General features: G+C 67.4%; 14 protein-coding genes across 14 annotated transcripts; 7 read left to right on the plus strand and 7 right to left on the minus strand.

Moving 5' to 3' along the window:
- Nucleotides 1–234: 234 nt before the first annotated feature.
- Nucleotides 235–1,859, minus strand: V1510DRAFT_372397 (Septin-type guanine nucleotide-binding (G) domain-containing protein). The gene is made up of 4 exons (XM_066931493.1): nt 1,404–1,859; nt 1,160–1,288; nt 908–1,127; nt 235–875 (listed from the first exon to the last, which is right to left on the minus strand). The coding sequence occupies exons 1-4, from the start codon at nt 1,519–1,521 to the stop codon at nt 314–316; spliced, it is 1,029 nt and encodes a 342-aa protein (XP_066791500.1). The 5' UTR covers nt 1,522–1,859; the 3' UTR covers nt 235–313.
- Nucleotides 1,837–2,592, plus strand: V1510DRAFT_410168 (mitochondrial 54S ribosomal protein bL32m). The gene has a single exon (XM_066932680.1). The coding sequence runs from the start codon at nt 1,999–2,001 to the stop codon at nt 2,548–2,550; it is 552 nt and encodes a 183-aa protein (XP_066791501.1). The 5' UTR covers nt 1,837–1,998; the 3' UTR covers nt 2,551–2,592.
- On the minus strand, nt 2,527–4,338 carry V1510DRAFT_410169 (Carboxylesterase). The gene is made up of 2 exons (XM_066932681.1): nt 3,697–4,338; nt 2,527–3,643 (listed from the first exon to the last, which is right to left on the minus strand). The coding sequence occupies exons 1-2, from the start codon at nt 4,259–4,261 to the stop codon at nt 2,589–2,591; spliced, it is 1,620 nt and encodes a 539-aa protein (XP_066791502.1). The 5' UTR covers nt 4,262–4,338; the 3' UTR covers nt 2,527–2,588.
- Nucleotides 4,339–5,707: 1,369 nt separating this feature from the next.
- On the plus strand, nt 5,708–6,769 carry V1510DRAFT_400821 (WD40-repeat-containing domain protein; the record flags this gene model as incomplete). The annotated part of the gene is made up of 5 exons (XM_066931984.1): nt 5,708–5,710; nt 5,745–5,781; nt 5,813–6,070; nt 6,107–6,267; nt 6,299–6,769. 5 exons carry the CDS (start codon nt 5,708–5,710, stop codon nt 6,767–6,769), a joined length of 930 nt encoding a protein of 309 aa, XP_066791503.1.
- Nucleotides 6,770–7,069: 300 nt separating this feature from the next.
- Nucleotides 7,070–8,586, plus strand: V1510DRAFT_166688 (uncharacterized protein). The gene is made up of 2 exons (XM_066930386.1): nt 7,070–7,563; nt 7,635–8,586. The coding sequence occupies exons 1-2, from the start codon at nt 7,474–7,476 to the stop codon at nt 8,445–8,447; spliced, it is 903 nt and encodes a 300-aa protein (XP_066791504.1). The 5' UTR covers nt 7,070–7,473; the 3' UTR covers nt 8,448–8,586.
- Nucleotides 8,542–9,437, minus strand: V1510DRAFT_410174 (mitochondrial 54S ribosomal protein bL17m). The gene is made up of 2 exons (XM_066932682.1): nt 9,343–9,437; nt 8,542–9,298 (listed from the first exon to the last, which is right to left on the minus strand). Exons 1-2 carry the CDS (start codon nt 9,375–9,377, stop codon nt 8,749–8,751), a joined length of 585 nt encoding a protein of 194 aa, XP_066791505.1. The 5' UTR covers nt 9,378–9,437; the 3' UTR covers nt 8,542–8,748.
- A 27-nt stretch (nt 9,438–9,464) lies between these two features.
- On the plus strand, nt 9,465–10,316 carry V1510DRAFT_410176 (uncharacterized protein). Its single transcript, XM_066932683.1, has 2 exons — nt 9,465–9,654; nt 9,728–10,316. Exons 1-2 carry the CDS (start codon nt 9,627–9,629, stop codon nt 10,021–10,023), a joined length of 324 nt encoding a protein of 107 aa, XP_066791506.1. The 5' UTR covers nt 9,465–9,626; the 3' UTR covers nt 10,024–10,316.
- A 3,021-nt stretch (nt 10,317–13,337) lies between these two features.
- Nucleotides 13,338–14,752, plus strand: V1510DRAFT_359077 (cation efflux family-domain-containing protein; the record flags this gene model as incomplete). The annotated part of the gene is made up of 3 exons (XM_066930958.1): nt 13,338–13,514; nt 13,552–13,662; nt 13,694–14,752. 3 exons carry the CDS (start codon nt 13,338–13,340, stop codon nt 14,750–14,752), a joined length of 1,347 nt encoding a protein of 448 aa, XP_066791507.1.
- A 646-nt stretch (nt 14,753–15,398) lies between these two features.
- V1510DRAFT_348789 (uncharacterized protein) lies at nt 15,399–16,363 on the plus strand (the record flags this gene model as incomplete). The annotated part of the gene is made up of 3 exons (XM_066930841.1): nt 15,399–15,640; nt 15,800–15,930; nt 15,960–16,363. Coding segments are annotated over 3 exons (777 nt in total), but the record flags the coding sequence as incomplete, so codon positions are not given.
- Nucleotides 16,364–16,888: 525 nt separating this feature from the next.
- Nucleotides 16,889–18,026, minus strand: V1510DRAFT_410188 (eukaryotic rRNA processing protein EBP2-domain-containing protein). Its single transcript, XM_066932684.1, has one exon. It carries the CDS (start codon nt 18,004–18,006, stop codon nt 16,963–16,965), a length of 1,044 nt encoding a protein of 347 aa, XP_066791509.1. The 5' UTR covers nt 18,007–18,026; the 3' UTR covers nt 16,889–16,962.
- A 100-nt stretch (nt 18,027–18,126) lies between these two features.
- V1510DRAFT_400829 (uncharacterized protein) lies at nt 18,127–18,930 on the plus strand (the record flags this gene model as incomplete). The annotated part of the gene is made up of 1 exon (XM_066931985.1): nt 18,127–18,930. One exon carries the CDS (start codon nt 18,127–18,129, stop codon nt 18,928–18,930), a length of 804 nt encoding a protein of 267 aa, XP_066791510.1.
- Nucleotides 18,875–20,203, minus strand: V1510DRAFT_410193 (yeats family-domain-containing protein). The gene is made up of 6 exons (XM_066932685.1): nt 20,084–20,203; nt 19,951–20,028; nt 19,727–19,919; nt 19,543–19,694; nt 19,213–19,510; nt 18,875–19,181 (listed from the first exon to the last, which is right to left on the minus strand). The coding sequence occupies exons 2-6, from the start codon at nt 19,960–19,962 to the stop codon at nt 19,093–19,095; spliced, it is 744 nt and encodes a 247-aa protein (XP_066791511.1). The 5' UTR covers nt 19,963–20,028; nt 20,084–20,203; the 3' UTR covers nt 18,875–19,092.
- Nucleotides 20,204–20,465: 262 nt separating this feature from the next.
- On the minus strand, nt 20,466–21,342 carry V1510DRAFT_388678 (uncharacterized protein). Its single transcript, XM_066931722.1, has 4 exons — nt 21,090–21,342; nt 20,926–21,038; nt 20,607–20,893; nt 20,466–20,573 (listed from the first exon to the last, which is right to left on the minus strand). The coding sequence occupies exons 1-4, from the start codon at nt 21,291–21,293 to the stop codon at nt 20,506–20,508; spliced, it is 672 nt and encodes a 223-aa protein (XP_066791512.1). The 5' UTR covers nt 21,294–21,342; the 3' UTR covers nt 20,466–20,505.
- A 48-nt stretch (nt 21,343–21,390) lies between these two features.
- On the minus strand, nt 21,391–23,152 carry V1510DRAFT_410200 (uncharacterized protein). Its single transcript, XM_066932686.1, has 3 exons — nt 22,886–23,152; nt 22,687–22,854; nt 21,391–22,655 (listed from the first exon to the last, which is right to left on the minus strand). Exons 1-3 carry the CDS (start codon nt 22,932–22,934, stop codon nt 21,547–21,549), a joined length of 1,326 nt encoding a protein of 441 aa, XP_066791513.1. The 5' UTR covers nt 22,935–23,152; the 3' UTR covers nt 21,391–21,546.
- Nucleotides 23,153–23,324: the final 172 nt, after the last annotated feature.

Consider the following 23,324-nt stretch of genomic DNA (forward strand, 5'->3'; position numbering starts at 1 on the left):
GTTGTGATGGATAAGCAGGCCGGGTAAGCGCTCTGCGGCCGGGTAAACGTGGCGGGCCGCCTCCCGCGCACGTGTGTGCGCCGCACGCTGTGCGGCGCCCGGGGGGCGTGCGCCCGCGGCTGGCCCGCGGGCGCCGCGGTGGGGCTCCGGTGGCGGCGGCACCACGCCACCGCGCCGCACGGCGTGCGGCTCGGCCGCAGCGCGCCTGCGCCGCACGCCGTGCGGCGCGCCTCGTCGGGTTGTAATGGATAAATTGGCCGCAGCAGAACTAAGGATACAGATAAATGGATAGTCAGGGGCGCAGCGCGCCGACTCAGTGGGCCACCATGCCGCGCGGGCTCATGGCCGGGCCGTTGGAGTAGTCCTGCGAGCCCGCAGACATGGGCGGGACCGACGCCGGCGAGATCGGGCGCGACGACGCCGAGTTCTCCTTGAGCGCCAGCAGCTGCTTCGACCGGAAGGTCTCGTAGTGGATCTGGGCGGTGGTGTCGATCAGGTCCTGCAGGTGCGTGCGCGTGAGGAAGTTGCGCAGCGACACAAACTCGCAGTGGTTCTCGTTCTCGACGTCGATCGTCGCCCAGCGGCTCTTGCGGCCGCGCGACATGCGCCCGTCGACCACGATCTCGGTCTCGGAGCCGACGACGGCAAACGGCAGCATCGACTTGATGTGCGCGTTCATGTCGCGCTCCTCCTCGGTCTGCGGCTCGTTGTCGAGCGGGTACATCTTGAGGTGGTGGAGCTCGAACTCCTCGCGCACGCGGTCCTTGAACGCCGCGCGCTCGTCCATCGTCAGCGTGTCGGCCTTGGCGATCACCGGCACGACGTTGACGATGTCCGTCAGCTTCTTGAGCATGACGACGTCAATTGGCTTGAGCCTGCGGTCAGCGCCGCGCGCGCACAGACTTACGAGTGGCCCGTGGGCTGGATGAAGAACAGGCAGCAGTGGATGCGCGTGTCGGGAATGAACTTCTCGCGCTGCGCCGTCAGCTCCTTGCGCAGGTACGTCGAGTGCTGGTCCTTGATGTACTTGAGGATCGGGTCCCAGCACCGCTCGTTGTTGATCTGGTCGCCGTAGCCGGGCGTGTCGACGATGTTCAGGTGGAGCGCGACGCCGTTCTCCTCGATGACTGCCGTCAGCGCTGCGCGTGGCCGCGCTTACCGTGCGACGTGGCCTGGATCTCGGTGGTCTGGCGCACGGGCGCCTGGGGGGCCATGCGGCCCTTGGACTCGAGCAGGTGCGACGCGAAGATCGTGTTGATCATCGTCGACTTGCCCAGACCGGTTTGGCCTGCTCGTCAGCGTCTGGAGAGGAGACCGGGCCGCGGCCTGGCCGCCGACGGCAGCCGCGGCCGCCCTGCCGCGCTCCGCCTGCCGCCGCGCGCCCGCCGCGGCACTGCACTTACCGACACACATCACGTTGAACTGGAATCCACGCTTGAACAGCTTCTTCTGGATTTGGCCGGTAATGGAATCGAAGCCGACGTACGACTTGGGCTGGATGGCGTGCGCGCTGGTCGACATCTTGCCCGGCAATCTATCAATTATACGGTCGGGGTATCTGCTGGCGGCTTGTAGGAGCACTCGGGAGGCGGTCCTGGGTCACTGGAAGGGTTATCTCGAAAAATTTCGGGGAATGGTCGTCTGCGGGCGTCAAAGTTGCGGTATATTAATTAGGGCCGGTGCGCAACAGGGGTAAATAAAGAAAACAAGGACGCGTTTGCGAACAAGTGCGTAAGCGCGGCGCGTCTGTGGCGAGAGCGCGGAACGGTTTGCGCACTTGTGCTGCGGACGATGCACGCGGCACCAGCCACAGACGCAGCACGCAGCACGTGACCGCACGCGGAATGCAGCCCGCGTGTGGCTGTGGCCGCGCCACACCCGTCGCCGAGTTTTTCACGAAAATTTTGCTCCACGACCAGCTCACGCGGCCATCGCAGACGGCTCCTCGCACGCTCGCTCTCGCACACCGACGGGCGCACACCTCACATCGCATCCCCAATGGCGTCTATCGGAAGCTTCTCGCTGCCGCGCCTGGCCGGACTGGCCGGCGCCGGGTCGGCGCTGCTGCGGCAACCGATCACGCTGCGGATTCCCGTGCCCGCGGCGCTCGTGCCGCAGGCCGGCGGCGGGCTGTTTGGCGGCCTCGCCGGGTGGCTCGAGGACAACGGGCTCGTGCTGGGCGCGCCCAAGAAGAAGGCGTCGCTGCAGAAGCGGCGGCAGCGGCAGCTGGCGCCGGGCAGCAAGCAGGTCAAGCCCGAGCAGGCGCTGTCGCAGTGCCCGAGCTGCGGGTCGGTCAAGCGGATGCACACCGTGTGCCAGCACTGCCACGGCGAGATCCGGCAGCTGTGGCGGGCCGAGGCGCGGGCGGAGCGCCAGGCACACGCGCCCGCCGAGACGCTGCTCGACGTGGCCGAGCGCGACTTCCGCAAGCACACGGCGTACGACTACGTGCCCAAGGGCAGTGAGAAGTTCGGCAAGGACATGAAGGTCTCGCAGCGGACGTACAAGCGGCCGCGCGCGCCGCTGTTCGAGAACCGCCGCGAGCTGTGACCGGGCACTGTATATATTTCGCAATTCACACTCTCGCGCTACTCCGAGTAGACCTGGTAGTCGTAGTGCAGGATGCTGCCGAGCAGGCCGCACGAGAGCAGGTACACGGACGGCAGGGTCTGGTTCTGGCCGATGTAGAGCGTGGACATGATCAGGTTGTTCTGGACCGGCGACCACGTCGCGTAGTACTCGCCGGCCACGGTCGGGTTCGGGTTGCCGCGCGTGACAAACGCGCCCCAGCGGCGCTGGACCTCGAGCGCGGCCGCGGCCTGGTCGGCCGTGATGGTGCCGGACGAGTTGTCGTACGTGTTGAAGAGCAGCTCGAGGTCGCCCTGGTGGCACACGTACTCGGTGCCGTCGCCGCACACCGACAGCCCGGAGTACTCGGCCACGTTGACGCCGATGTCGATCTCGTAGATGAAGAAGTCCTTGGCCAGGTTCGTGTACCAGTCGTTGACGACCTTGTACGTCGGGCACTTCCAGTAGAACAGCGTGGCCGCGGAGCCGAGCTCGAGCCGGACGGCGTCCTGCACCCCGCTGTTGAGGTTGAACAGGCCCGTCGCCAGGATCTCGGCGCCGCGGTTCGCGCCGAAGAACGCCTTGAACGCGTTCTCGTACGCCGACTCGTTGAGCACGTTCGGGAACTCCTCCGAGATGATCCCGTTGGCCTCGTTCTTGACCACGCCGACCAGCAGCGGCACCGGGTTCGGCAGCGAGCTGTTGTCGACCAGCTGGGCAAAGTCCGCCGTCAGCAGGTCGCCGTCGATGACCGGCATCAGCGGCGTCACAAACGACACCGCCGGGTCGTCGGCGTTGGCGCTCTCGAGCACCTCGTAGCTCGCCGCGTTGATCGCGTCGATCGAGAGCGTGCGCATGCACGCGATGGTCGTGCACCCGGTCGTGCTGTTGACGAGGCCGAGGATCGTGCCGGTGGACACGCTGCGGTTCATGAACCCGAAGTCCATCGGGTCCGACTGCATGATCGCGCGCCGGAAGAGCCCGACCGACTGCTCGGTGCTCAGCAGCGCGCGCACCATGGTCGCGCCCGAGCTCTCGCCGGCGACCGTGATCTGCGACACGTCGCCGCCAAAGCCTGCGGTCAGCACTGCTGCGCCGCACCCCGTGCGGCTCAGGGGCTCTACTTACTCCCAATGTTCTGGTTCACCCACTTTAGCGCCAGCAGCGCGTCCTTCACGGCAAAGTTCGTGTCCGACCCGTCGTCGAAGAAGCCAAACAGGCCCAGCCGGTACTGGATCGTCACCACGATGATGCCCTCCGTGTTGGCCAGGTACGACGCGTCGATCGTGGGGTCCGACACCCCGCCCCAGAAGAACGACCCGCCGTGGATCCAGACCATGACCGGGATGTCGTCGCTGTGCGTGTAGTACGGCCGGTACACGTTCACGTACAGGCAGTCCTCGTCCGTGCCGTCGACGCCGATCTGCGGGCACATGGGCGGGTCGTCGAACGCGTCATTGAGCGTCAAAAAGTCGAGCGTGAAGTACTCCTGCGGATCGGCCATGCGCAGGTCGCCGACCGGCGCCTGGCCGTAGTGGATGCCGCGCCACTGTAGACCGTTCAGGTTGCGGGTGCCGTTGAACCGGCCGCTGGTCGTCGTGACCGTGCAGTACTGGCCCTCGCACGACACCGTGCTTGCCAGCGCGGCCGAGGCCAGCGCCAGCGTGGCTGCCACCAGGGTCAGTGTGTTCATTTGAGCGAGCGTATGAGAGCGAGTGGACGTCCGGCTGTCTGAGACAGACAGGGACTACGCAGGAAACGAGAGACAATAGGGACAGATCTTGTCTTGGCCGGCAATCGCGCTTTATATCGCACCGTCCGTGCCCGCTGGCGGCCTGCGAACCCCCTGGACCAACAGACGGGCCCTGTGCGCTCGTGGGCACCCGACCCGTCGGCTAGCTGCGATCGGCCTGGTCCTGACCTGCAGCCTGCGGCGGGAAGCTCGGCCACGGGCCGTGGCCTGCACCAGCCCCGCAGCACCGTCTGTGTGGCCCGAGCCCGCTCGCCCGGTAGGCCGCGCGGCCTGATCCAGACCGGCAGCGGCCCGGGCGTCCAGACGGCCGGCCACGGCGGCTGGCGGTCGCACGGGTGGCCGGACTGGCGACCGTTGACGGTCGTGACGGCTGCCACACCTCGCGCCTGCACTAGCGGGCGCGCACGGCTCCGTCACAGGGCCCAGAGCGCTGCAGCGGCTGCAGAACAGGTGCAGCGCTGGCGGGCGCTGGCTAGCGGGACGCCGTTGCGCGCTTTGCGTGGCCAAGGCGGCGGCACAGACTGTGCCCAGAGGGCCGCGAACGCGCCACGGCCAGCGGGGCTGGACGGCGGACGGCACGCGGGCGCCGCGGCCGAGCACGACGGGCACACCCGGTCAGCAATTGGCGTGCAATTGGCATCTTGCGAGCTGTCAGAGCGCGTTCTGCTCGCTACAGCGTGCGCGCTGGCGGCGGTGGGCGCGAGGGCGACCCAGGACGGCGGCGAGCCCGACGAGCTGGGTCGATCCAAGCGAGCGGATGCGCCGGCGATGCGACTCAGCGCCAAGTGCAGCCAGGCCCAGGTCGGATTTATAGCCGCCGCGGTGGATCCGCGTGCATGTGGTCTGCAGGCTAGAAAGTGTGCAGATCGCCAGCCGCTGTGCGTCGCGCCGGCAGGCTGGGTCGCGTCGCACAAGTGCGCACAGGGCGGCGTGGGCCCGCCGCGACCGGACGATGGGTGGCCGGCGACCGGACGACGGGCGTGTCGCGGCCGGAGCAGGCGCCGCTGCCGGACCGCCTCCGCGCGCGCGCGCTGGCCGGCGGCGGCCGCACGGCGCCTGGGCCCCAGGACGCGAGGTGTGGCTGCGCGGGGACGCCGTTCGTGTAGGGAGGCTAGCGCGCCCCTGAGTCTGCTAAGCTTTCGGCGTGCATGCCGGCGGCGGTGCGGCTCGCGCGCCGCAGGCGGCCGGCGGCGCGCCGGCGGTGCGGGCGGCGCGCGGGCGGTGCGGGCGGCGCGCGGGCGGTGCGGGCGGCGCGCGGGCGACGGCGCGAGCCGCACTGCGTGCGGCGCGGTGCCCCTGAACGCCGCACTTTGTGCGGCGCGGAAAATTTAGTTTCGTCCTCGCCCGACCGCAACTCACACTCCGCCCTCCATCCACGCCGGCAGCATGGTACGTCGCGATCGAGTGCGGCACTGACCTGCAGAGCAAAAAGTACTTTGCGACGACCGTCGTCGCGGACGGTAAGCAGCCGCGCGGGCGCGCTGACCGCAGCCCATCCGTCGGACATATACGGCCTCGACACGACACCGTCCGTCGTCGTCTCGGCCTCGGGCGACTCGGCCGTGCGCGTGTGGGCCGCCAGCGGCGATCATGCCCCGCTGTACACGATCTCGACGGCGCACCGCGTCGGCATCCACCACGTGGCCACCTGCACCGAGCGCGGCCTGGTCGCGTTCGCTGGCTTTGACGGCACGATCTCGATCTGGACGCTGGCTGAGCCGGCGGCGTGCCTCGTGACCATCTCGGACGGTAAGTGCGCGCTCGCACACGGCGTCTGACCGCCAGACAAGGTCAGCTTCTGGGCGATCCGGTTTTCGCCCGAGGGCGAGTACCTTGCGGCTACATCGCTGGACGGCAAGGTCTACATCTACTCGGTCGGCGACGACTCGTCGACGCTCTCCGGCGTGCTTGACACGCGCGGCACACCCGGCCTATCGCTGGACTACGTACGTGGCGCGCCGATCCCGCTGACCGCAGTCGCTCAACGCGCGCTTCATCGCCAGCGGCCACGAAAACGGAGGCGTATACATCTTCTCGACCGAGACCGCCCGGCTGCTGCACTCGCTGCCCGGCCACGTCAAGGCCGTGCGCGCGGTCGCGTTCTCGCCGAAGAGCTCGCTGCTGGCCGCCGCCGGCGACTCGTCCATCATCACGCTCTACGACGTCAAGTCGGGCGAGCAGATCTTCAATCTCGCGGGCCACACTAAGTGGGTCATGTCGCTCGACTGGAACTTCACTGGCGAGCAACTGCTCTCGGCCGCATTCGACTCGTCGCTGCGCGTGTGGTCGATCGAGCAGCGCGAGAACGTGGCCACGCACACCGAGGCCGACTCGATGCTATGGACGGCGCGATGGGTCAAGGCGCCGACCGGCCCCGACGTGTTTGTCAGCGGCGGCTTCAACGCGCTGCGGTTTTACCGCGAGGCCACTGGCACCGGCGGCCAGTAGCTGCTAGTGGCAGACAAAATGCATGCTTTCACGCCTCCACCGCCTCCACCGCCACGGCGCGTCGCGTAATTACCCGGTTATGACTCCTCACGTGGTCTCAGCCGTGCGGCAACTTTAGCCGTGCGGGTACCATCGCGAGTCGCTGTCAAACACGCCGTGCACCAAAACAAGGCGGGTACCTTCACCCTGGCCGCACCCCATTAGCCCATCCTGCCCGCCCTGACCCGCGGGTCCGATCCCTAAGGTACGCTAGTAGCCGTGATTTCCCACTCCGGAAGGTGCTATATATAGAACGCGCCTTACCTGGGCACATCCTGCCCGCTGTCGCGCCGGCTGCAGCTCTATCTCTCTTGATTTTCCTTACTTATGGCGCACTCGTGGCCGTGCCTGGCTCTCGTGCCTCCAAAATATTTCTGTTTAGCGCCTTCTATCTTAGGCCTTTCGAAAAGCCGTTCCATCCTTGCTTTGCCGTGCCATACATGGCTCCCTCGTTTAGTGCTACTCCGTCCAAGCCTACGACGTTCCCTTCGTTCATTTTGCGTAGTTTTTTCATATAGATTAACCCGACCACTAGTTCTTGCTCTTTTTTTTCTTTTCAAAGAACCGCACAGTCACTCGCTCAAGCAAGTTCTTCGACTTCCGTTGCCAGTATCCGTGTGAAATCTCTCGTTTGGTACAGAAACCAGATTCTTTTGAATAGCAAAATGTACGCCAAGGCCTCCACCTTCTCTGCCATTGTTGCGGCGCTCGCCGTCATCTCGGGAATGACCGCTCCGGCCGTTGCCACTCCTCCGGTAAGTGTGCGGATGGGATGCGCGTGCAAAGCATGCTGTGCCCGGAATTGACGCGGAGACTGACTGCCTAGGCCTGTCTGCTGGCTTGTCTTAACAAGATCGAGCAGCAGTCGTCGTGCGACTCGCTGGCCGACATCAGCTGTCTCTGCAAGACTGAGGCCTCGTCGATCGAGTCGTGCCTGAACAGCATCTGCCCGAACGGTAACGCCCCGACCGCCATCTCGGCGTTCGAGGACACCTGTTCGTCGTTCTCGGTCACCGTCTCGTCGTCGGCTGCCTCGTCGACCTCGACCAAGGCTTCGTCGACTGTCCACTCGTCGTCGAAGGTTGCTTCGACCACCTCGTCGTCGACCTCGACCACCTCGACCTCGTCGTCGGCCACCCCCACTTCGACTTCGTCGTCGGCCAAGCCTACCACGACCTCCTCGTCGTCGGTTGCCCCGACCACTTCGTCGACCTCGTCGGTTGCCCCGACCACTTCGTCGACCTCGTCGGTTGCCCCGACTACGTCGTCGTCGTCGGCCGCCCCGGTTTCGTCGTCGTCGTCTTCGTCGTCGTCGTCGATTGCCTCGTCGTCGGCTGCTCCCGTCGTCTCGTCGACCTCGGTCCTCCCGTCGTCCACCGTCGCTCCCTCGTCGGGTGTCGCTACCGTCACCACCGAGAGCACCGCCACGACCACCGTCTCGTGCTCGACCACCTCGACGTTCTCGACCCTGACCACGACCGCCTCGGCCTACTACCCTACCTACAACACCACCACTAACACCACCGCCAACGCGACCACGGCGGGCATCCCTGTTGCCACCACCAACTCGGGCTCGACCCTGGTTGCTTCTTTCTCGGCTGCCGGTCTGGCTGTCCTGATTGCCGCCATGATGGCCTAAGCTGCTACGAGTGTAAACAGTCTGGCTGCCCTACGGCAGCCGACATATATAATTAGGCGGGCAGGTCGGTTTTGAACCGCGTGGCTCACATTCGTTACTTTTTTACTATAAATTAAACTCACTCTTTTAAAAACCAGCAGGCACCTGCTAGATTTGTAAAGCCGATGCTGCGGACTGCGGCAGTTGGCATGCGCCGTGTGTAGGGTGTATTCGTATCATACAATTGCAGTTAGAGATATATACATGACGGCCGCGGCGCGACGACCGCGGCAATGGGATGAAAATGCTACATGCGTCCGGCTTAAGCCTTGGCCTCGACCTCGGTCTCGGGCACAACCTCGGCCACGGCCTCGTCCGCGAAGAGCTTGGCCTTGAGGTACGCCACGGTCTCGGCAAGCTCGGCCTCACCACCCTTGCGGTTGCGCACAACCTTCTGGGCGTTCTTCTGGGTGATTGAGTCGACAGGCAGGCCGGTGGACTCGTAACGAGCCAGGGCCTTGGCTGTCAGCCAGAACCGCAGGTCCTTCGGACCGTCGACGAGCTCGAGGACGGCCATGGGCGCATTGTCAAACAGACGGGGCTCGAGCTTGAGCACGCGCGAGTAGCCGCCATCGCGGTCGCTGTAGCGCTCACTGAGGTCGCGGAAGAGCTTCTTCATGGTGACCTCGGGCTTGAAGAGGTACGAGAGCGCCTCGCGCTCGGCGTCGACCGTGTTCTTCTTGGACAGCGTGATCATCTTGTCCACGAGCGGCTGCGCTTCCTTGGCCTTGGCGTACGTGGTCGTGATGGTCTCGTGCTCGATGACCTGGGAGACCAGGTTGCGCAGGAGGGCACGACGGTGGCCGATGGTGCTGGCGGGTCAGCGCTGCGATTGCGCGCGCCGGCGGGAACTTACCGGCTGAGTCCGCGGTGGTACGTGTGGGCCGGCATTGCGTCTGCGGGATCTCCGGGGGTCTGCTGCTCGGGGGCTGCTTGTCGTCGGCGTCGGTGTCGTCGGCAGAAAAATTGCGCGGCGGCGTAAAATTTCGCGGCCGGGTAAGCGGTCGTACGGACCGGGTAAGAGCGAGGCCGGGTAACAAAGAGAAATTTGAACGTCCTGAGTCGCCATTGGGCTCAATTGACTTCACACCGCCTGACGCACTCTCAACAGGCCGCACTTTGTACCCAGGAACTAGAACGATGAGCCGGGTGTTTGGATTTCTCAGCGGTAGGTGACGGATGGCACGGTCGCGGCGGCACCGCGACCCTGCTGGTGCACGAGCACGGGATCTGACGACCAGGCGTTACGATGTCGCTGTCGATGGCGTACTTCTTCGTTGAGGAGATCAAGACCAAGGCCGGCCAGGCCAAGGTCGCCATCGCCCACACGGAGGCCGTGCTGGCGCAGACTACGGACCGCCAACCGCGGGTAATCGTTGTGCCCCAGCCGCACAACTCGCGCGACAGTGTTGCCGAGACCATGAAAGACCTCTGGGACGAGGAGATCGAGAAGGGCGCTCGCTGGGTCATGGGCGTCGATGTCGAGCGCTGGTCGCGTAACCTGGCCGGCAACCTGTGGGACAAGTTTGCCAAGTAGCATAAGGACTATATACTTGTATATAGCAGGTGTAATATACGCATTAGAACTAGGTGGGAAGAAGGCTCGTTATCGCATGCGCCAGTGGCATGTCCACGGACCATGAAACCAATATGGTGGCTGTATGTTGACAAGCGACTCAGACACGAGCTCCGGGAGAGAGTGTTCGAGAACTCGCTGGTCAACTACGGGGACTGCCGGCCTTGCCAGCTGTGATGACTACGACGTTTATATAATATGAAATGATGCATTCAACGTATTCTGTCCGTATTTATTCCTTAATGATCAAAATCGTACTCCGTAAATGCTGCGACTGCCTATTCTCTAGGCAGGAGCGTGACGTCGCGGTCAGCCAGCGCCAAACTGACGCGGCTCGTGGCGTACGGCCAGCCAAAGAACATGGCCATCAGAGTCGACCAGGTCGCGAAGTGCTTGGTTACACGGCCGACTTCGGATCCGATGCCAGTCGACGACGGCACGCGCAGAGAGACCTTGTGCGGCGCCTGGCGGCCGAACTGACGGCCCGAGTTGAGCGCAATGTTGCGAAGGATCAGAGCGTTTCTCATTGTGATTTAGGTAGAGTGTCTTGAGTCTGAGTAGAGATGTCTGGAGAACTGTCGACTGGCAACGGCAACGGGCTCATTTATGTCGAGCCCGACAGCCCGATCTGGTGAAGATGCGCTATCTACGAACGGCTCCGTCACCGGCGAACATCGCGTGATTCTGACGGCCGCCTGACGGTTGCTGGTTTGACAACCGGGACGCGGCGCAGAGACAGGCCATCGTACGGCTCGTTCGGGCAGATTGTTCGCGAAACGGTCGAATGCGGTAATGTTTGGTGCGTTCGCTGGGATCACTCCACTCAAAACTTCCCCGGAGGGAAGGTAACCTGATCTTTTTACTGGCCACGTGAGAGCTGTCACATCGGCCACGTCCGAGCTTGACATCAGGCCATCGGTTCAGATGGCCTATCAGCGGCGACTGATGACCGTGCCGCACGTCGATCGCGACCGGGAGCACCCGGCCACGGGGTTAGGGCCGCACGGCCGCACGCCGTGCGGCTGTAGCATATCACCTAACCCCGAGCCGCACGGCGCCGCCCGGCCGGGTCCGAACATGAAACGCGCCCCTGCCCGTACGCGCGGCGCTCCCGCAGGCACGGCCAGCGGGCCGTAGAGGCCAGCACGGGGCGTAGGCAGGGGCACGCTACTGCACGACGAGGGGCACCAGGGCCGTCTCCTGGTCGGCTTGGCGTACCGTTGCGCTATTTTGGGCCCGCGGTTCAGCCGCCGCCGTTGTGGCCGGCTGCGTCATTGTGCGAGTTGAGGCGTTCACGTGACCTACTCCCAGCGCAGTCGGGCCCATCCGGTTACGGCGATCGGCGCAAGCGGCTCAGGCGCCGCGGGGCAGGCAGGCAGCGGGCCGTGTCGCCTGTGCGCCGTGAGCGCAGCCGGCTCGCCGTGGGTGCGGCGCGCCGCGTCGTGCGGCTGACGCGGCTGACGGCGCGTAGCGATACGCAGTCACGTCGATCGGCCCACGCCAGTGGACGCATGCGTCGGCCACTGCGCACCTGCCCGGCCTCTGTCTCATCCCTGTTCCGCCGCTGGCCAGTGGACTTGGCTTTCCCTGCGCTGCTGCCCCCAAGGAACAAGGACGCTGTCGACGTCATGGCGCAACACCAAGCCCAATCTATCGTCGCGCGGCAGCCAGCGCCCTGCGGCCTGCGTAGCCGCGCGTGGACTGCGTAGTGGTCTCAGAGTGGCCCAGACACCACTGGCCACGGCAGTAGGCCGGTCCCCTGCCAGCGGGCACCTTCGCGGCCTCGTAAGCGCGTGCGCGGCCCCTGCGTAGCCTCTGCCAGACGCCAGTCCAGTGGCCGGGCGGCTAACCCGGCCCAGGGCCGCCCGTGGCCGTCTTAGTAGCCAGTGGACGAAGACGTAAATTAGTGGACGACCGTGTCGAATCCATCTCGCGTGGCCTCACCGTTCGCGGCCATCTTCCTCTCTCATCACGACAAGGACCCCACCACGAACGTACCCACTACGCCCAGAGACCAGCCAGCACAGCGATCGCGGCTGTCAGACGTTGATTGTCCGTGCGTGCGCCGAGGAGAGGTGAGCAATTGAGTAGGGGTGGCGGGGCGGCGACGAAGCGCCGTGGTGGCGACGACTGGAAGCGACGACGGCGGCTGGCGGGCGGCCGCGGATGCGGCGGGCGCGCTGCGCAGCGGACGGCCGGCATGGCGGGGCGCACAGTGGCGGCGCTGCGGGCGCGGGCTGGCCATGTCGGCGGCTCCAGCGGCCGCCGGTGCCGGCCGCCAGCACCAGCCAGCGCCAGCCGGCGTCGGCTAGCGACCGCCGCGTGCCGTGTGCCGTGTCCGTCCGCAGCCAGCAGCGGGCGGCAGCAGCCAGCAGCAGCAGCGGCCGGCAGCGGCCCTGCCAGACGCTGCCGCGGCCGGCGATCGTCCACCGCCACCGCCGCACCGACCCGCGTTCTTCCCCAGACCACGCTGACCGCAGACCTGATCGCTCGGCCAAGCGTTCGGCGACATGGCCGCAGAATCGCCCACGCCGCAGTCCAAGAAGCGGGTGTCGCTGTACGACTTTGACCCCGAGTTTCTGTCGCAGATCGGCCAGCAGCAAGCGGCCCGAACCACGACCACCCTCGACAACAACAACGTCTACGCGCGGACCCCCCGGCAGGATTCGGACCCGCTCGCGGCAGCGTACGTCGGCAAGGGCCCCGGCGGCCTGGCGCCGCCGCCGCCGCTGTCGACGGTGGTCGGCAACGTCCAGCTCAACACAGAAATCTTCGGCCGCTCGTCGGACCCGTCGCTCGGCGACAAGTACCACGGGCGGGCCGGGCGGGTGCCGCGCAGCGGCGGGCGGGCCGCGTCGACCACGGACCTGGTCCCGCCGATGATCTCGATCACGCGGATGGGCTCGCCGACGCTGTATCTGTCGGCGTCGCGCGAGAAGCTCGAGCAGACCGCGATCGACGAGAACTCGACGGATCTGTTCCGGCAGCGGTCGCCGTCGCCCGTGCGGTACTCGCGCGGGCGGCGGGCGCCGCGGCGGCACACGACGATAGCCATCACGGACGTCGACGAGCTGCCGACGGAGAACGGGGCGCTGGCCGGCGGCCCGGCGGCGGTGCTCGGGGCCGGGTTCGAGCCGGCCGACGGCGGCCCGCACGACCGCGAGCACTCGTCCGGGTCGTCGACCGGGTCGGGCGCGTTCGTCGCCGGCGAGGTGTCGCTGACGGACCTGGACGCCAACTTCAACGCGCCCGTCGTCGGCGGGCTGCACGCGGCCATGTACACGCAGCCCGCGGCGGCCGGCAGCGCGCAGTCGCTCGGGCTGCCGGACCGGCCGGTGGCCGGGCTGTCGCCGCCGGCGTCGCGCGCGGCGTCGCCGGTGCGCGCGCCCGCCGCCCGGCAGCCGTTCAACTTCCAGTCGGTCACGGCCGCGCGGTCGCCGATTAACAAGCCGGTGAGTGTGTGACGCGCGCCGGGCTAAATCGAAACAGAACCAGCGGCGGGGCCACAAGTACAAGCACTCGTCGGTCTCGATGAACTTCTTCCAGGAGCCCCCGACGCGCGCGCCCCTCGCGCTGCCCTCGAGTCTGCCCGTGCCCACGGTAAGTGCGGGCGCAACGGCGCTGACGCCAGACCCGCGAGGCGCTGCACAGCATGTCGCGCGAACACCGCGTCCAGTTCGGCTGGTGCGCGCTGCATCTGCTCTCGGGCGCCGTGCTCTGGCTGCTGTCGCGCGAGTCGACCGTGCTGATGGCGCTGTCGCACATCATCTTCTACGACGCCTTCACGGCGACGCTGTCCGTGGCCGTGGCCGTGCTGGCCAACTTCGACGTGTGGAAGCAGAGCAGCATCCGCCACCCGTTCGGCCTGCAGCGCGCCGAGGTGCTGGCGGGCTTTGCGTCCGCGGTCGGCCTGCTGTTCATGGGCATCGACATCGGCTCGCACCTGTCGGAGAACGCGGTCAAGCGGCTGATCACCGAGTCGGTGGCGCACGCGCACGACCAGGAGCACTTTCTGACGCCGGGCGCCGTGCTGGCGGTGGTTGTCGCGGCCGCGGCGACCGTGGTCTCGTCGGTGGTGTTCAAGAACCACGAGCGCATCGGCTCGGCCATCCAGTTTCCGTACATTGCCAAGCTGCCGTACGGCCTCAACAACCCGCTGTACGCGGTCACGCTCTTCGCGGCCGCCGTCATGGTCGTCCTGCCGCACACCGTGCCGCAGGACCTGCAGAGCATTGTGGACGACGTGGTAGCTGTCCAGGTCGCGGTCACCATGTGCTTTGTGGGCTGGATGACGGCCGTGACCCTGGGCCGCATGCTGCTCATGGGCTTCACCGGCGCCGCCACCCAGACCGTCCTGCGCGAGGTCCGGGCCATGGCCGCGGTGAAGGCCGTGGACGACTCGCGCGTGTGGAAGGTCCACTACGGCCTGTGCATCATCGCCCTGCGCATCCAGGTCGACTGCACCCCGGCCGAGGAGCCCGGCATCCGCCGCACGATCAACTCCATCATCGCGGACGTGCTCAAGGACTCGCTGGGCGCCACGTGCGGCAACCCCGGCTCGGACGACGACGCCAAGGCCCTGCTGGCCGCCGGCAAGCCGATTCCGCGGCCCACGTCGGCCTGGCGCAGCGGCATCCGCTGGGAGAGCACCATCGACATAGTGCGGCCGCTGCAGAGCTCGCTCCACTAGCTGCCGCTCTTGCACTTTTTTGGACGCTCGCATTTTGTATTATAGGCCGTATGTACGATTATGAATCTGCGAGCCGCACGCCGCGCGGCGCGGCGGGCCGCACGGGGAGGTGAGCCGCACGGGAGTGCTGCACGGAGGCGAGCCGCACGGCATGCGGCTCGCTTGACTCGTGCGACCTGCCGCCTCGGTGGGATGCGAGCCGCATGCCGTGCGGCTTGCCGGCTCGTGCCGACAGCCACGCTCGGCGGGTCCCGGCTGCGCCGACTTCTCGAGGGCATCCTGACGGCAGGCCGGCGGGAAGGCTGTGCGCAGGCGGCTCCTCCCGCAGGCAGCCCTCCGCGGGCGAGGACCCTCAGCCGCACGGCGTGCGGCTCGCCTCACTGGCCACCGCGCCCGCTCCGCCGGCACGTGCGGTGCCTCTCCTCGCCGCAGGCAGCGCTCCGCTGCAGGCAGCCCTCAGCCGCACGACGTGCGGCTCGCCTCACCTGACCAGCCCCGCCAGCACGTGCCGTGCGGCTCGCGTGGTCTGTGCGGCCGGCCCGGAGCCGCACGGGCGCCCCTGAGAGCGCTTACCCGGCCGCATCTCCCACCGGCCGGACCGGCCGTTCCGGCGCGCGGATCAAGCTGCGAGCAGCGCAACACATCCATGGACTCTGCCGGGCGAAAGGTGATTGTCTGGACGGGCACGTCGTCCGGGCTGAATTTCGAGGCCGTCGAGGCCCTGCTCAAGCGCGCGGCCGAGTCGGCCAAGCCGCTGGCGCACGTCCGCAGCCCGGCCGCTGCGACCGACACGCGCGGCCGCACCGGCCGGCGGCTGTCGCGGCTCGGCCGGTCGGGCTCGCAGCCGCGGTCGGGCAGCGTCGCCAGCGTCGCCAGCGTCGCCAGCGCGTTCAGCCAGCCGCGGTCGGGCAGCGTCGCCAGCATCGGCTCTGTCGGCAGCGCCAGCAGCACCGGCTCGCTCGAGTCCGGCACGGCCACGACAGCGTCCGGCGGCAGCGACGGCAGCCGGCGGCGACGGCCGTCGCGCCGCGAGCGCGTCCGCATGAGCCAGGAGGGCTACTGCCCGCCGCTGCATCTCGTGCTGGCCCTGCGGGACGAGCAGAGCCAGAACTGCATCGACGCGGTCATGCACTTTCGCGAGCTGGCCGAGCTCAGCGGGTCTGTGATCGAGAGCCACGGTAAGTCGCGTGTGAGCGCGCTGACCCAGCCTGTGACCTGGCCGACCTGGCCGCCGTCCGCACGTTCGCCGCGCGCGTCATGGCCGACCACGACGCGGTCTCGGCCGTCGTCCTCGGCGCGGCCATCGCCTGCTGGGGGCCGCCGTCGTACGCCAACGACGGCTACGAGCTCGGGCTGACAGTCAACCACCTGGCCCAGTGGCTGCTCGTGTACCTGCTGCGCGACCGCATCGTCGACCGGGTCGTCTTCGTGGGCTCCGCGCTCTACCGGTCGGCGGACCTCCGCGGGATCAAGCTCAACGCGCGCCGCAAGGGCGGCCCGCACAAGCCGGTGGCCTACAACGCCACCAAGACCGTGCAGGCGCTGTGCGTGGCGCCGTGGGTCGAGCACTTCCGGCCCCGCGGCGTGGACGTGCTCTACTGCACGCCCGGCTTTGTGCCGTCGACGCAGCTCAAGCGCAACTCGCCGTTCTACGTGCGCGTGCTCATGGACCACGTCGTCTCGCGGCTGTGGTTCACGCGGACCGCGGGCCAGGGCGGCTACGTCATCGCCGAGACCGTGCTGTCGCCGGACCTGCGCGGCCAGTCCGGCGCGTGCTTCAACAAGCTGCTCGACCAGGAGGCCCTGGACTTTGGCTCCGTCATCCCGGACACGTACATGTTCCTGAACGCCGACGGCACGCCGGTGCCGCTGGGCACGCGCCGGGCCGAGCTCGTGGCCTGGCGCCCGCCGGCGCTGGCGGACGCGCCCGACGGCGACCTGGCCGCGGCCCAGCGCCAGTTTGCCCTGCTGCCGGCGCCCACGGCCGCCAAGGCCGCCGTCGACATCTGGAACTGGACGTGCACGGCCGTGCGCGAGCTGGACGCGGTGCTGGCGGTGCCGGGGGCGTGAGCCGCACGGCGCGCGGCGCGAGCCGCACAGCGTGCGGCGCGACAGCGCCGCACGGCGTGCGGCTGCTCGCGTGATAGTGTTACATTAGATACAATGCTACCCAGCCCGCGCTCAAGCGCGGGCACAAACTTTTGCGCCGCCTACAGCTCGTCGATCGCGGCCGAGATGTCGGTGCCCGAGCCGCGCTTGCGCTTGAGGTCCTTGACCTTCTCGAGCGTCGCGCGCTTCTCCTTCGCGCGCTTCTGCAGCTGCGAGACCTGGACCTGCTTGCCGAACTTCTTGAGGTCGCGCTGGCGCCGCGCCTCCTCGGCCGCCTTCTTGTGGCCGGCCTCCTCGAGCATCTTGTTGCGCAGGCGCTCCATGTGCGCGTCCGTCTTGAGCATCTCGGCGAAGTAGTCTTCCGGCCGCGAGAACGGCACCTTGGCCTTGGCCAGCGCCGCCCGGCCCTTGTACGCGGCGTCGAGCGCCTGGTTGTAGAACCCGAGCTCGCGGCCGAGGTCGTTGTGCACGTCGTCGACGGCCACGGGCGCGGCCGCGGTCACCGACATGTGGTCGACGAACGCCATCTTGCCGTGCGGCAGCGCGATCCGCCGCAGGGCCGCCTCGAGCGCCTTGGTGTTGTTGATCGTCAGCTTCTGGTACGGGATCAGGTCCTCGTCCTCGGCCTCGTCGTCCTCGTCGTCGTCCTCGGAGCCCGTCAGGAGCTCCTCGAGGTCGACGCCGTCGTCCTCGGCCTCGGCGGCCTCGTCCAGCCGCGGCTTCTTGGCGATCTTGGCCTCGAACACCGGGCCGTCCTCCTCGTCGCTCGAGACGTCGTCCTGGATCTCGGCCAGGGCCGTGTCGACCAGATCGGGCACGTCCTCGTCCTCGTCCTCGTCCTCGTCGTCCTCCTCGGCCGCCGAGCTCTCGGCCTCGTCCGCCGCGTCGGCAGCCGCCCGCGCCGCCAGCTTGGCCTCGATCTGCTTGAGCTTCTTGGCCTCCTTGCGCGTCAGCTTGGGGCCGGCCTCGGCCGCGGCCGTCTCGGCGGCCTCCGGCTCGTCGGCCGCAGGCTCGTCGCCCTTGGCCTTGGCCTGCAGCTTCTTCTTGTACTTTTGCGACTTGATCTTGTCCTGCAGCCGCTTCTTTTCCGCCGGGAGCTGCGCTCCCTTCTTCACCCGCAGCGCGGTCTTGAGTTTGCTGACCATCTTGCCTCTGCCGTCTGATCTGCTGGGCAAAATTTTCGGGCCCGGAAAAAATTCTTAACATCATGTCCGGGTAACCTTGAGCCGCACTCCCAACCGCGCCGCCCGCCGACCGCGCCCGCAATGGCGGCCAACACCGGCCCCAAGGGCGTGATCAGCGACCATGCGGCCGCAGCGGCCGAGGCCCGGGCGGCAGCTGCCGAGCGCGCGGATGCGCGTGCGCGCGACGTGCTCGCGCGGTCGGCCGTGACCACCACGGTGGCCGACGACGAGGCCCAGGCCGCCGTCCAGCTCGCGGCCGCCGCTGCCGCCGCCGGCCGGCCGGACGTGTATCGCGAAGACGTGCGGGCCGCCGCGGACGCAGCGGCCGAGGCCGAGGACGACGAGTTTGCCGAGCTGGACGACGAGCTCGCCGAGTTCGACCTCAGGCTCTCGGACGGCGCCGGCCGCCAGGACCTCGACACCCTGCGCGCGTGGCGCCAGGCGCGGCTGCGCGAGCTGCAGGGCGCAGCCGAGCGGCCGGCGCGGCCGGCGTTCGGCGCGGTCGCGACCGTGCGCGGCGAGCAGTTCCTCAAGGAGCTCGAGGCCGACGGCGACGCCGACCGCGTCGTCGTCGTCTTTCTCTTCGACGAGTCCGACGACAGCTACGCGGCGCTGGACGCGGCCGCCGCGCTCGCGCGCAAGTACGTGCACGCGCGGTTCGTGGCCATGCCCGTCGGCGAGACCGAGATGGACCGCGACTGCATGCCCACGGTCCTCGGCTACAGCCAGTGCGGCACGCTCGTCGGCACGGTCGTGCGCGCGCTCGACGAGCTCCCCCCCGGCACGCGGCTCGTCGCGGCCGGGCTCGAGACCGTGCTCGGCCGCGCCGGGATCCTCCGGCCCGGCGACGTCGGCGGCCGCGTCGACAGCAGCGACGAGGACTAGCGACAAGATTGCAGTAACAATACAGTGAACAGGACGACCAGGCCACGCGGGCCGCGCGCAGCGCGCGCGAAACAAAGAAACGGCTATGATACAGACCCTCGGAGCAAGACAGAACAGGCGCAATACACAAAATGAGTAATATAGAAACAGGCGGCGCGGCCGCTACGTAAACACCTTCTTGCGCACCAGGTCCCAGAGCATCCGCAGCAGGTGGTCCGGCACGGTGTAGAGGTCCATGTGGAACTCGCCCTCTGGCGGTCAGCGCGGCCGGGCGGGACTCACCTTCGATGTCGTTCTTGATGTACATGTCGGGCGTGCGGTTGTCGGTCACCATCTGGACGACGTGGAGCAGGTCGTCCTCCTCGAGCTTCTCGAGGCCCTCGGCCAGGCGCTCCATGTCGATCATCCGGTCCTGCTTGGTCTTCTTCTTGGTGCTCTCGAGGCCCTCGTGCTTGCGCTTCTCCTTCTTGGCCGGCGTGGGCTCCTCGAGCGCGAGCGGCGCCTCGGCCACGACCTCGTCGTCGACCGGGCCCGACTCGGCCAGGAGCCGCGACAGCAGCGGCTTGCCGGTGGGGAACGACTGCCGTCAGCGCCGCGCGCGGCCGTACGTACAAACTTGTGGACGGACTCGTACCGCGCCTGCAGGAAGTTGAGGTCGTGGATCACCGTGTGCTCGCCGCCCTTGTCGGCGACGTGCATCACCACCGTCAGGTCGAACTCGCCCCAGCCCTGCTCCTCGAGCTTGAACGGCGGCTTCTTGATGGCTGTCGTCAGCGCGCGCCGCGGCCCCACGTACTCCGGTTCGGGTTCACGAACGTCGGGTGCAGCCGGTACGTGACCTTGTCAAACAGGTTCGGCGCCACGTCCTCGCCGTCCGCGCCCACGATCGCGAGCTTCACCGACCACTTGCGCATCGGGAAGCCCTCCTGGACGGGCGGCACATCCTTGAGGATCTCCGACGTCGTGATAATCTTGACACTGCGCACGACCTGCTGTCAGCGCGCCCGGCGGCCGACGCACCTCCTTGCTCATCGTGTCCTGACTGCGCCGGCGTCGTCAAGCGGGTGGATGGCTGCGTGCGACTGGATCGACTCGTGGCTGGGGGTCAGCGCTGCGCGTGCGACGCGCGGCATCCGCGGGGCGAGAGACTCACGTCCTGGACCGTGCCTGATGGCTAGCCAAGCAGACGATGTGCTGGCCGAATCGCTCTGTACGTGCTGGCGGGAACCGTTTAGGCGCAGTGGACGTGAGGTGAGGGCGGCTAGGGTTGGCGGGACGCCGGGAGGTAGGGTTTGGTCACGTGGCGCATGACTACGTGCGCCGCACGCGGCGCAGGCTACGTGGCGCGGGCGCGGGCGGCGCGGGCGGCTGGAGCACGCGACGCGCGCGTCGGCCGCGCGGAGGGCGGCGGGCGGCGGCCCGTGACGGCGCGCGGCGGCGCCAGCGGGCGCGGCGGCGCCAGCGGGCGCGCGGGCGCGGTAACGCCAGCGCACCAAGCCGCCGCACCCGGCCCGCGCGCCGGCCGGCCGCCAGCCTTCGAGTGTACGTGCATTCGTCATTGTGAACTTTTGGCGTCTATTTCTTGAACGCCGCCTTGTTCAGGTCCTGGCTCTCGGTAAACTTCTCCTTGAACAGGTTGGCGTCTGCGGTTAGCCGGATCCCCCTCGCTCACTCACTCTCGGCGTTCGCAAAGCGGATGGCCAGGGTCAGCGCCTCCGGCTCGCCCTCGGAGATGTCGACCGAGACCGAGTACACCCACGACTTCTCCGAGCCGACGTTCGGCGACAGCTTCATCTCGGGCATGATGTAGTGGTTCGCGCAGGTCTTCAGGGTCTTGTCGCGGCGCATGACCAGGCGCACGCGGCCCGTCGCCTTGTGCTTCAGGAAGCGCACGTCGCCGGTTCCCCGCTCCTTCCACTCGCCGGGCTCGTTGGTCTTGTCGAAGCGGAACAGCTTGGCGCGCCTGCGGTCAGCGCGCGATCGGCCGGCACTCACATCTTGAAGGTGACCTCCTCCTCCTCCTCGTTGGTCTTGACGTCGACCTTGTCGAGCTTGACGACGGGCTCAAAGTGCACGTCGGGCGACTCGGGCGCGTCGTCGTCGGCGGCCTGGGATCAGCGCTGTCGCACGCGGCCGGCGCGCGTCGCGCGCACACTCACCTCGGTCTCCTCCTTGGGCGCGCTCGCCTTGGCGGGCGCGAACGGCGTCGTGGCCGACAGCGACTTGGCGTCGCTGCTACCAAACATGCTGAAGACGTTCGACGTCGGCACGGCCGATTCGGCCTTGGGCGCCTCCGCAGCCTTGGTCTCGACCTTGGGCTCCTCGACGGCAACCGTCTCCTTCTTGGTGTCTTGCTCTGCCATTGCGAATGCTGGATGCTGATTAGATCGTGCGTGCGTGGATGCGTGCAGAGCGTGGTAGAAAAAACAGAGGAGCGTGCAGGACAATAGCAAAATCTTTCTCTGTTACCCGGCCCCGCCTTGGGACCTCAAGAAAATGGAAAGCGGAAGAACGCCGCCAGGGCTAGGGCGCGCGCCCGCGGCTAAAGCTTCGCCCGCCGCAGCGGCAAATCCTCGCGCCTGAACAAACGGCCGTGTACGTGCATGTATTGTTACCCTACGCCGGCAGCCACAGGCTCCGTTCCACCTCGTTCGGCTGCTCCACGCCCACAAACGTCTCGTTGCCGTCCTCGTCCATCTTCCAGAAGTGCTTCTCCTCGTACAGGTACGACTGCAGCGGCGCGCTCCACTCGTACGACCGGCTGTACCGGTCGACCGCGCTCTTGTGCACGCTCTCGCATGTGTCCACGTCGTTGTACTCGTAGATCTTCTCCTTGTGGCTGGTGCGGTTCCACGGCATCCGGTGGCTGTGCCCCAGCCGCCGCACCCCGGTCGACGCAAACACGCTCTGGTACCACCGGCTGTTGTCGAACACCGGGCCGTCGCACCAGTATGGCCGTCCCTCGCAGTCCCGCGAGAGGTACTTCATCGACTGCACGTACCGGTCGTACGTGAGGTCCCGCAGCACGTCGTACTTGAAGTCGATCATGTCCGAGCACTGCGACACCATCCACACGAACGCGCCGTTCGCCAGCAGGTTTGGGTACGGCTTCTTGAACCGCGGCAGCGTCTTGCCGGCCGGCGCGAGGTACTTGCCTGTGCCGCCGCCCAGGTTCGCGTGCGTGCCGGGAAACCACACCTGCTTGAGGTTCGTCGTCCGGTTGCGCGGATCGACCACCCAGATCTCGGGAACGTGCGTCGCGCGCTCCTCGTCCAGTGCCAGCGCGTGGAACGCGTTCTCCACGCGTGGGCTCAGGCTCAGGTTCGGAAAGTCGTAGCTACGCTCGTGCCGGGGCAGACTCGAGCGGCCGACGGCCTCGAAGCAGCCGATCACGCGCACGCGCAGGTTCTGCGGCGGGACCAGGTCGTCGCCGAGCGCATGCTGCGCGTAGCACAGGTTTGCCCGGCAGAACTTGCGCCGCTTGGCCGAGTCGTGCAGCTGCGCCGTGAACTCGCGGTGCTTGTATTTGCGGAAGAGCCGCATGAACTCGGGCACCTTGTTGAACCGGATCAGGCCAAAGTCCGTCAGAAACGAGCACACAGACCGCACGGTCAGCGCGCCGCCCGAGAATCCAAACAACATGATCTCGTCACCGTCCCGGTAGTTTTTCGAGATGAACTTGTAGGCCTGGAAGATGTCGCGCTCGAGCTCGCGCGCGGGCGATTCTGCCGTCAGCAGGCCCGGCCACAAACTTACCCTCGTTCATGAGCTCCGGCGCCGGCGAGCACACGCCATGGCCCCGGTTGTAGTACGTTAGCTGGACGATTTCCTTGCCGTGTCGGTGCGACACCAGCGGGATCGACAGGAACAGCTTGGCGATGTTGCTGGTGTTGGAGGTCTTGTCGAACGGGTGCTTGACCTCGCCTGGTGTCAGCGCGCCCGCCAGGACACTTACCGTCGCAGAGAATTATGATACGCTTGCCCATGCTGGAGACTTTGCGCATCTACGACGGCGCTGGCGACTACATATACGACGCCGGGGCGGTTGTTCAACGGCGGCCGTTGCGCGCCGAGAGGGCAGCTTGTGGCCCAAATGGGACAATCTGGCCGTAGATGGTGGTGGTCGACGGCACGCGCCAGGGCGCGCTCGTTGTGCGGCTCCAGGGGCGGGAAAGATGTGCGCGCGATCTGCGAAGGGACGACGAAAAGAGGGCGCCGGGGCCCGTTTGGCGCACGTGCGGCCAGGAACAACGAGCGGGGAACGCCGACGACGGGCCGGCGCGAAGGCTGGCGTGGGCAGCGCACCGGCGACGGGCGGCGCCGGCTGCGGGCACTGGCACGCCGCAGCTGCGCCCTGGCGCTCGAAAGCTGCCGACGGCGACGTCTGCAGCCGC

Source organism: Dipodascopsis tothii, assembly GCF_038497935.1.
Source record: "Dipodascopsis tothii strain CBS 759.85 unplaced genomic scaffold V1510scaffold_2, whole genome shotgun sequence".
Classification (NCBI taxonomy): domain Eukaryota; kingdom Fungi; phylum Ascomycota; class Lipomycetes; order Lipomycetales; family Lipomycetaceae; genus Neoaidaea; species Neoaidaea tothii.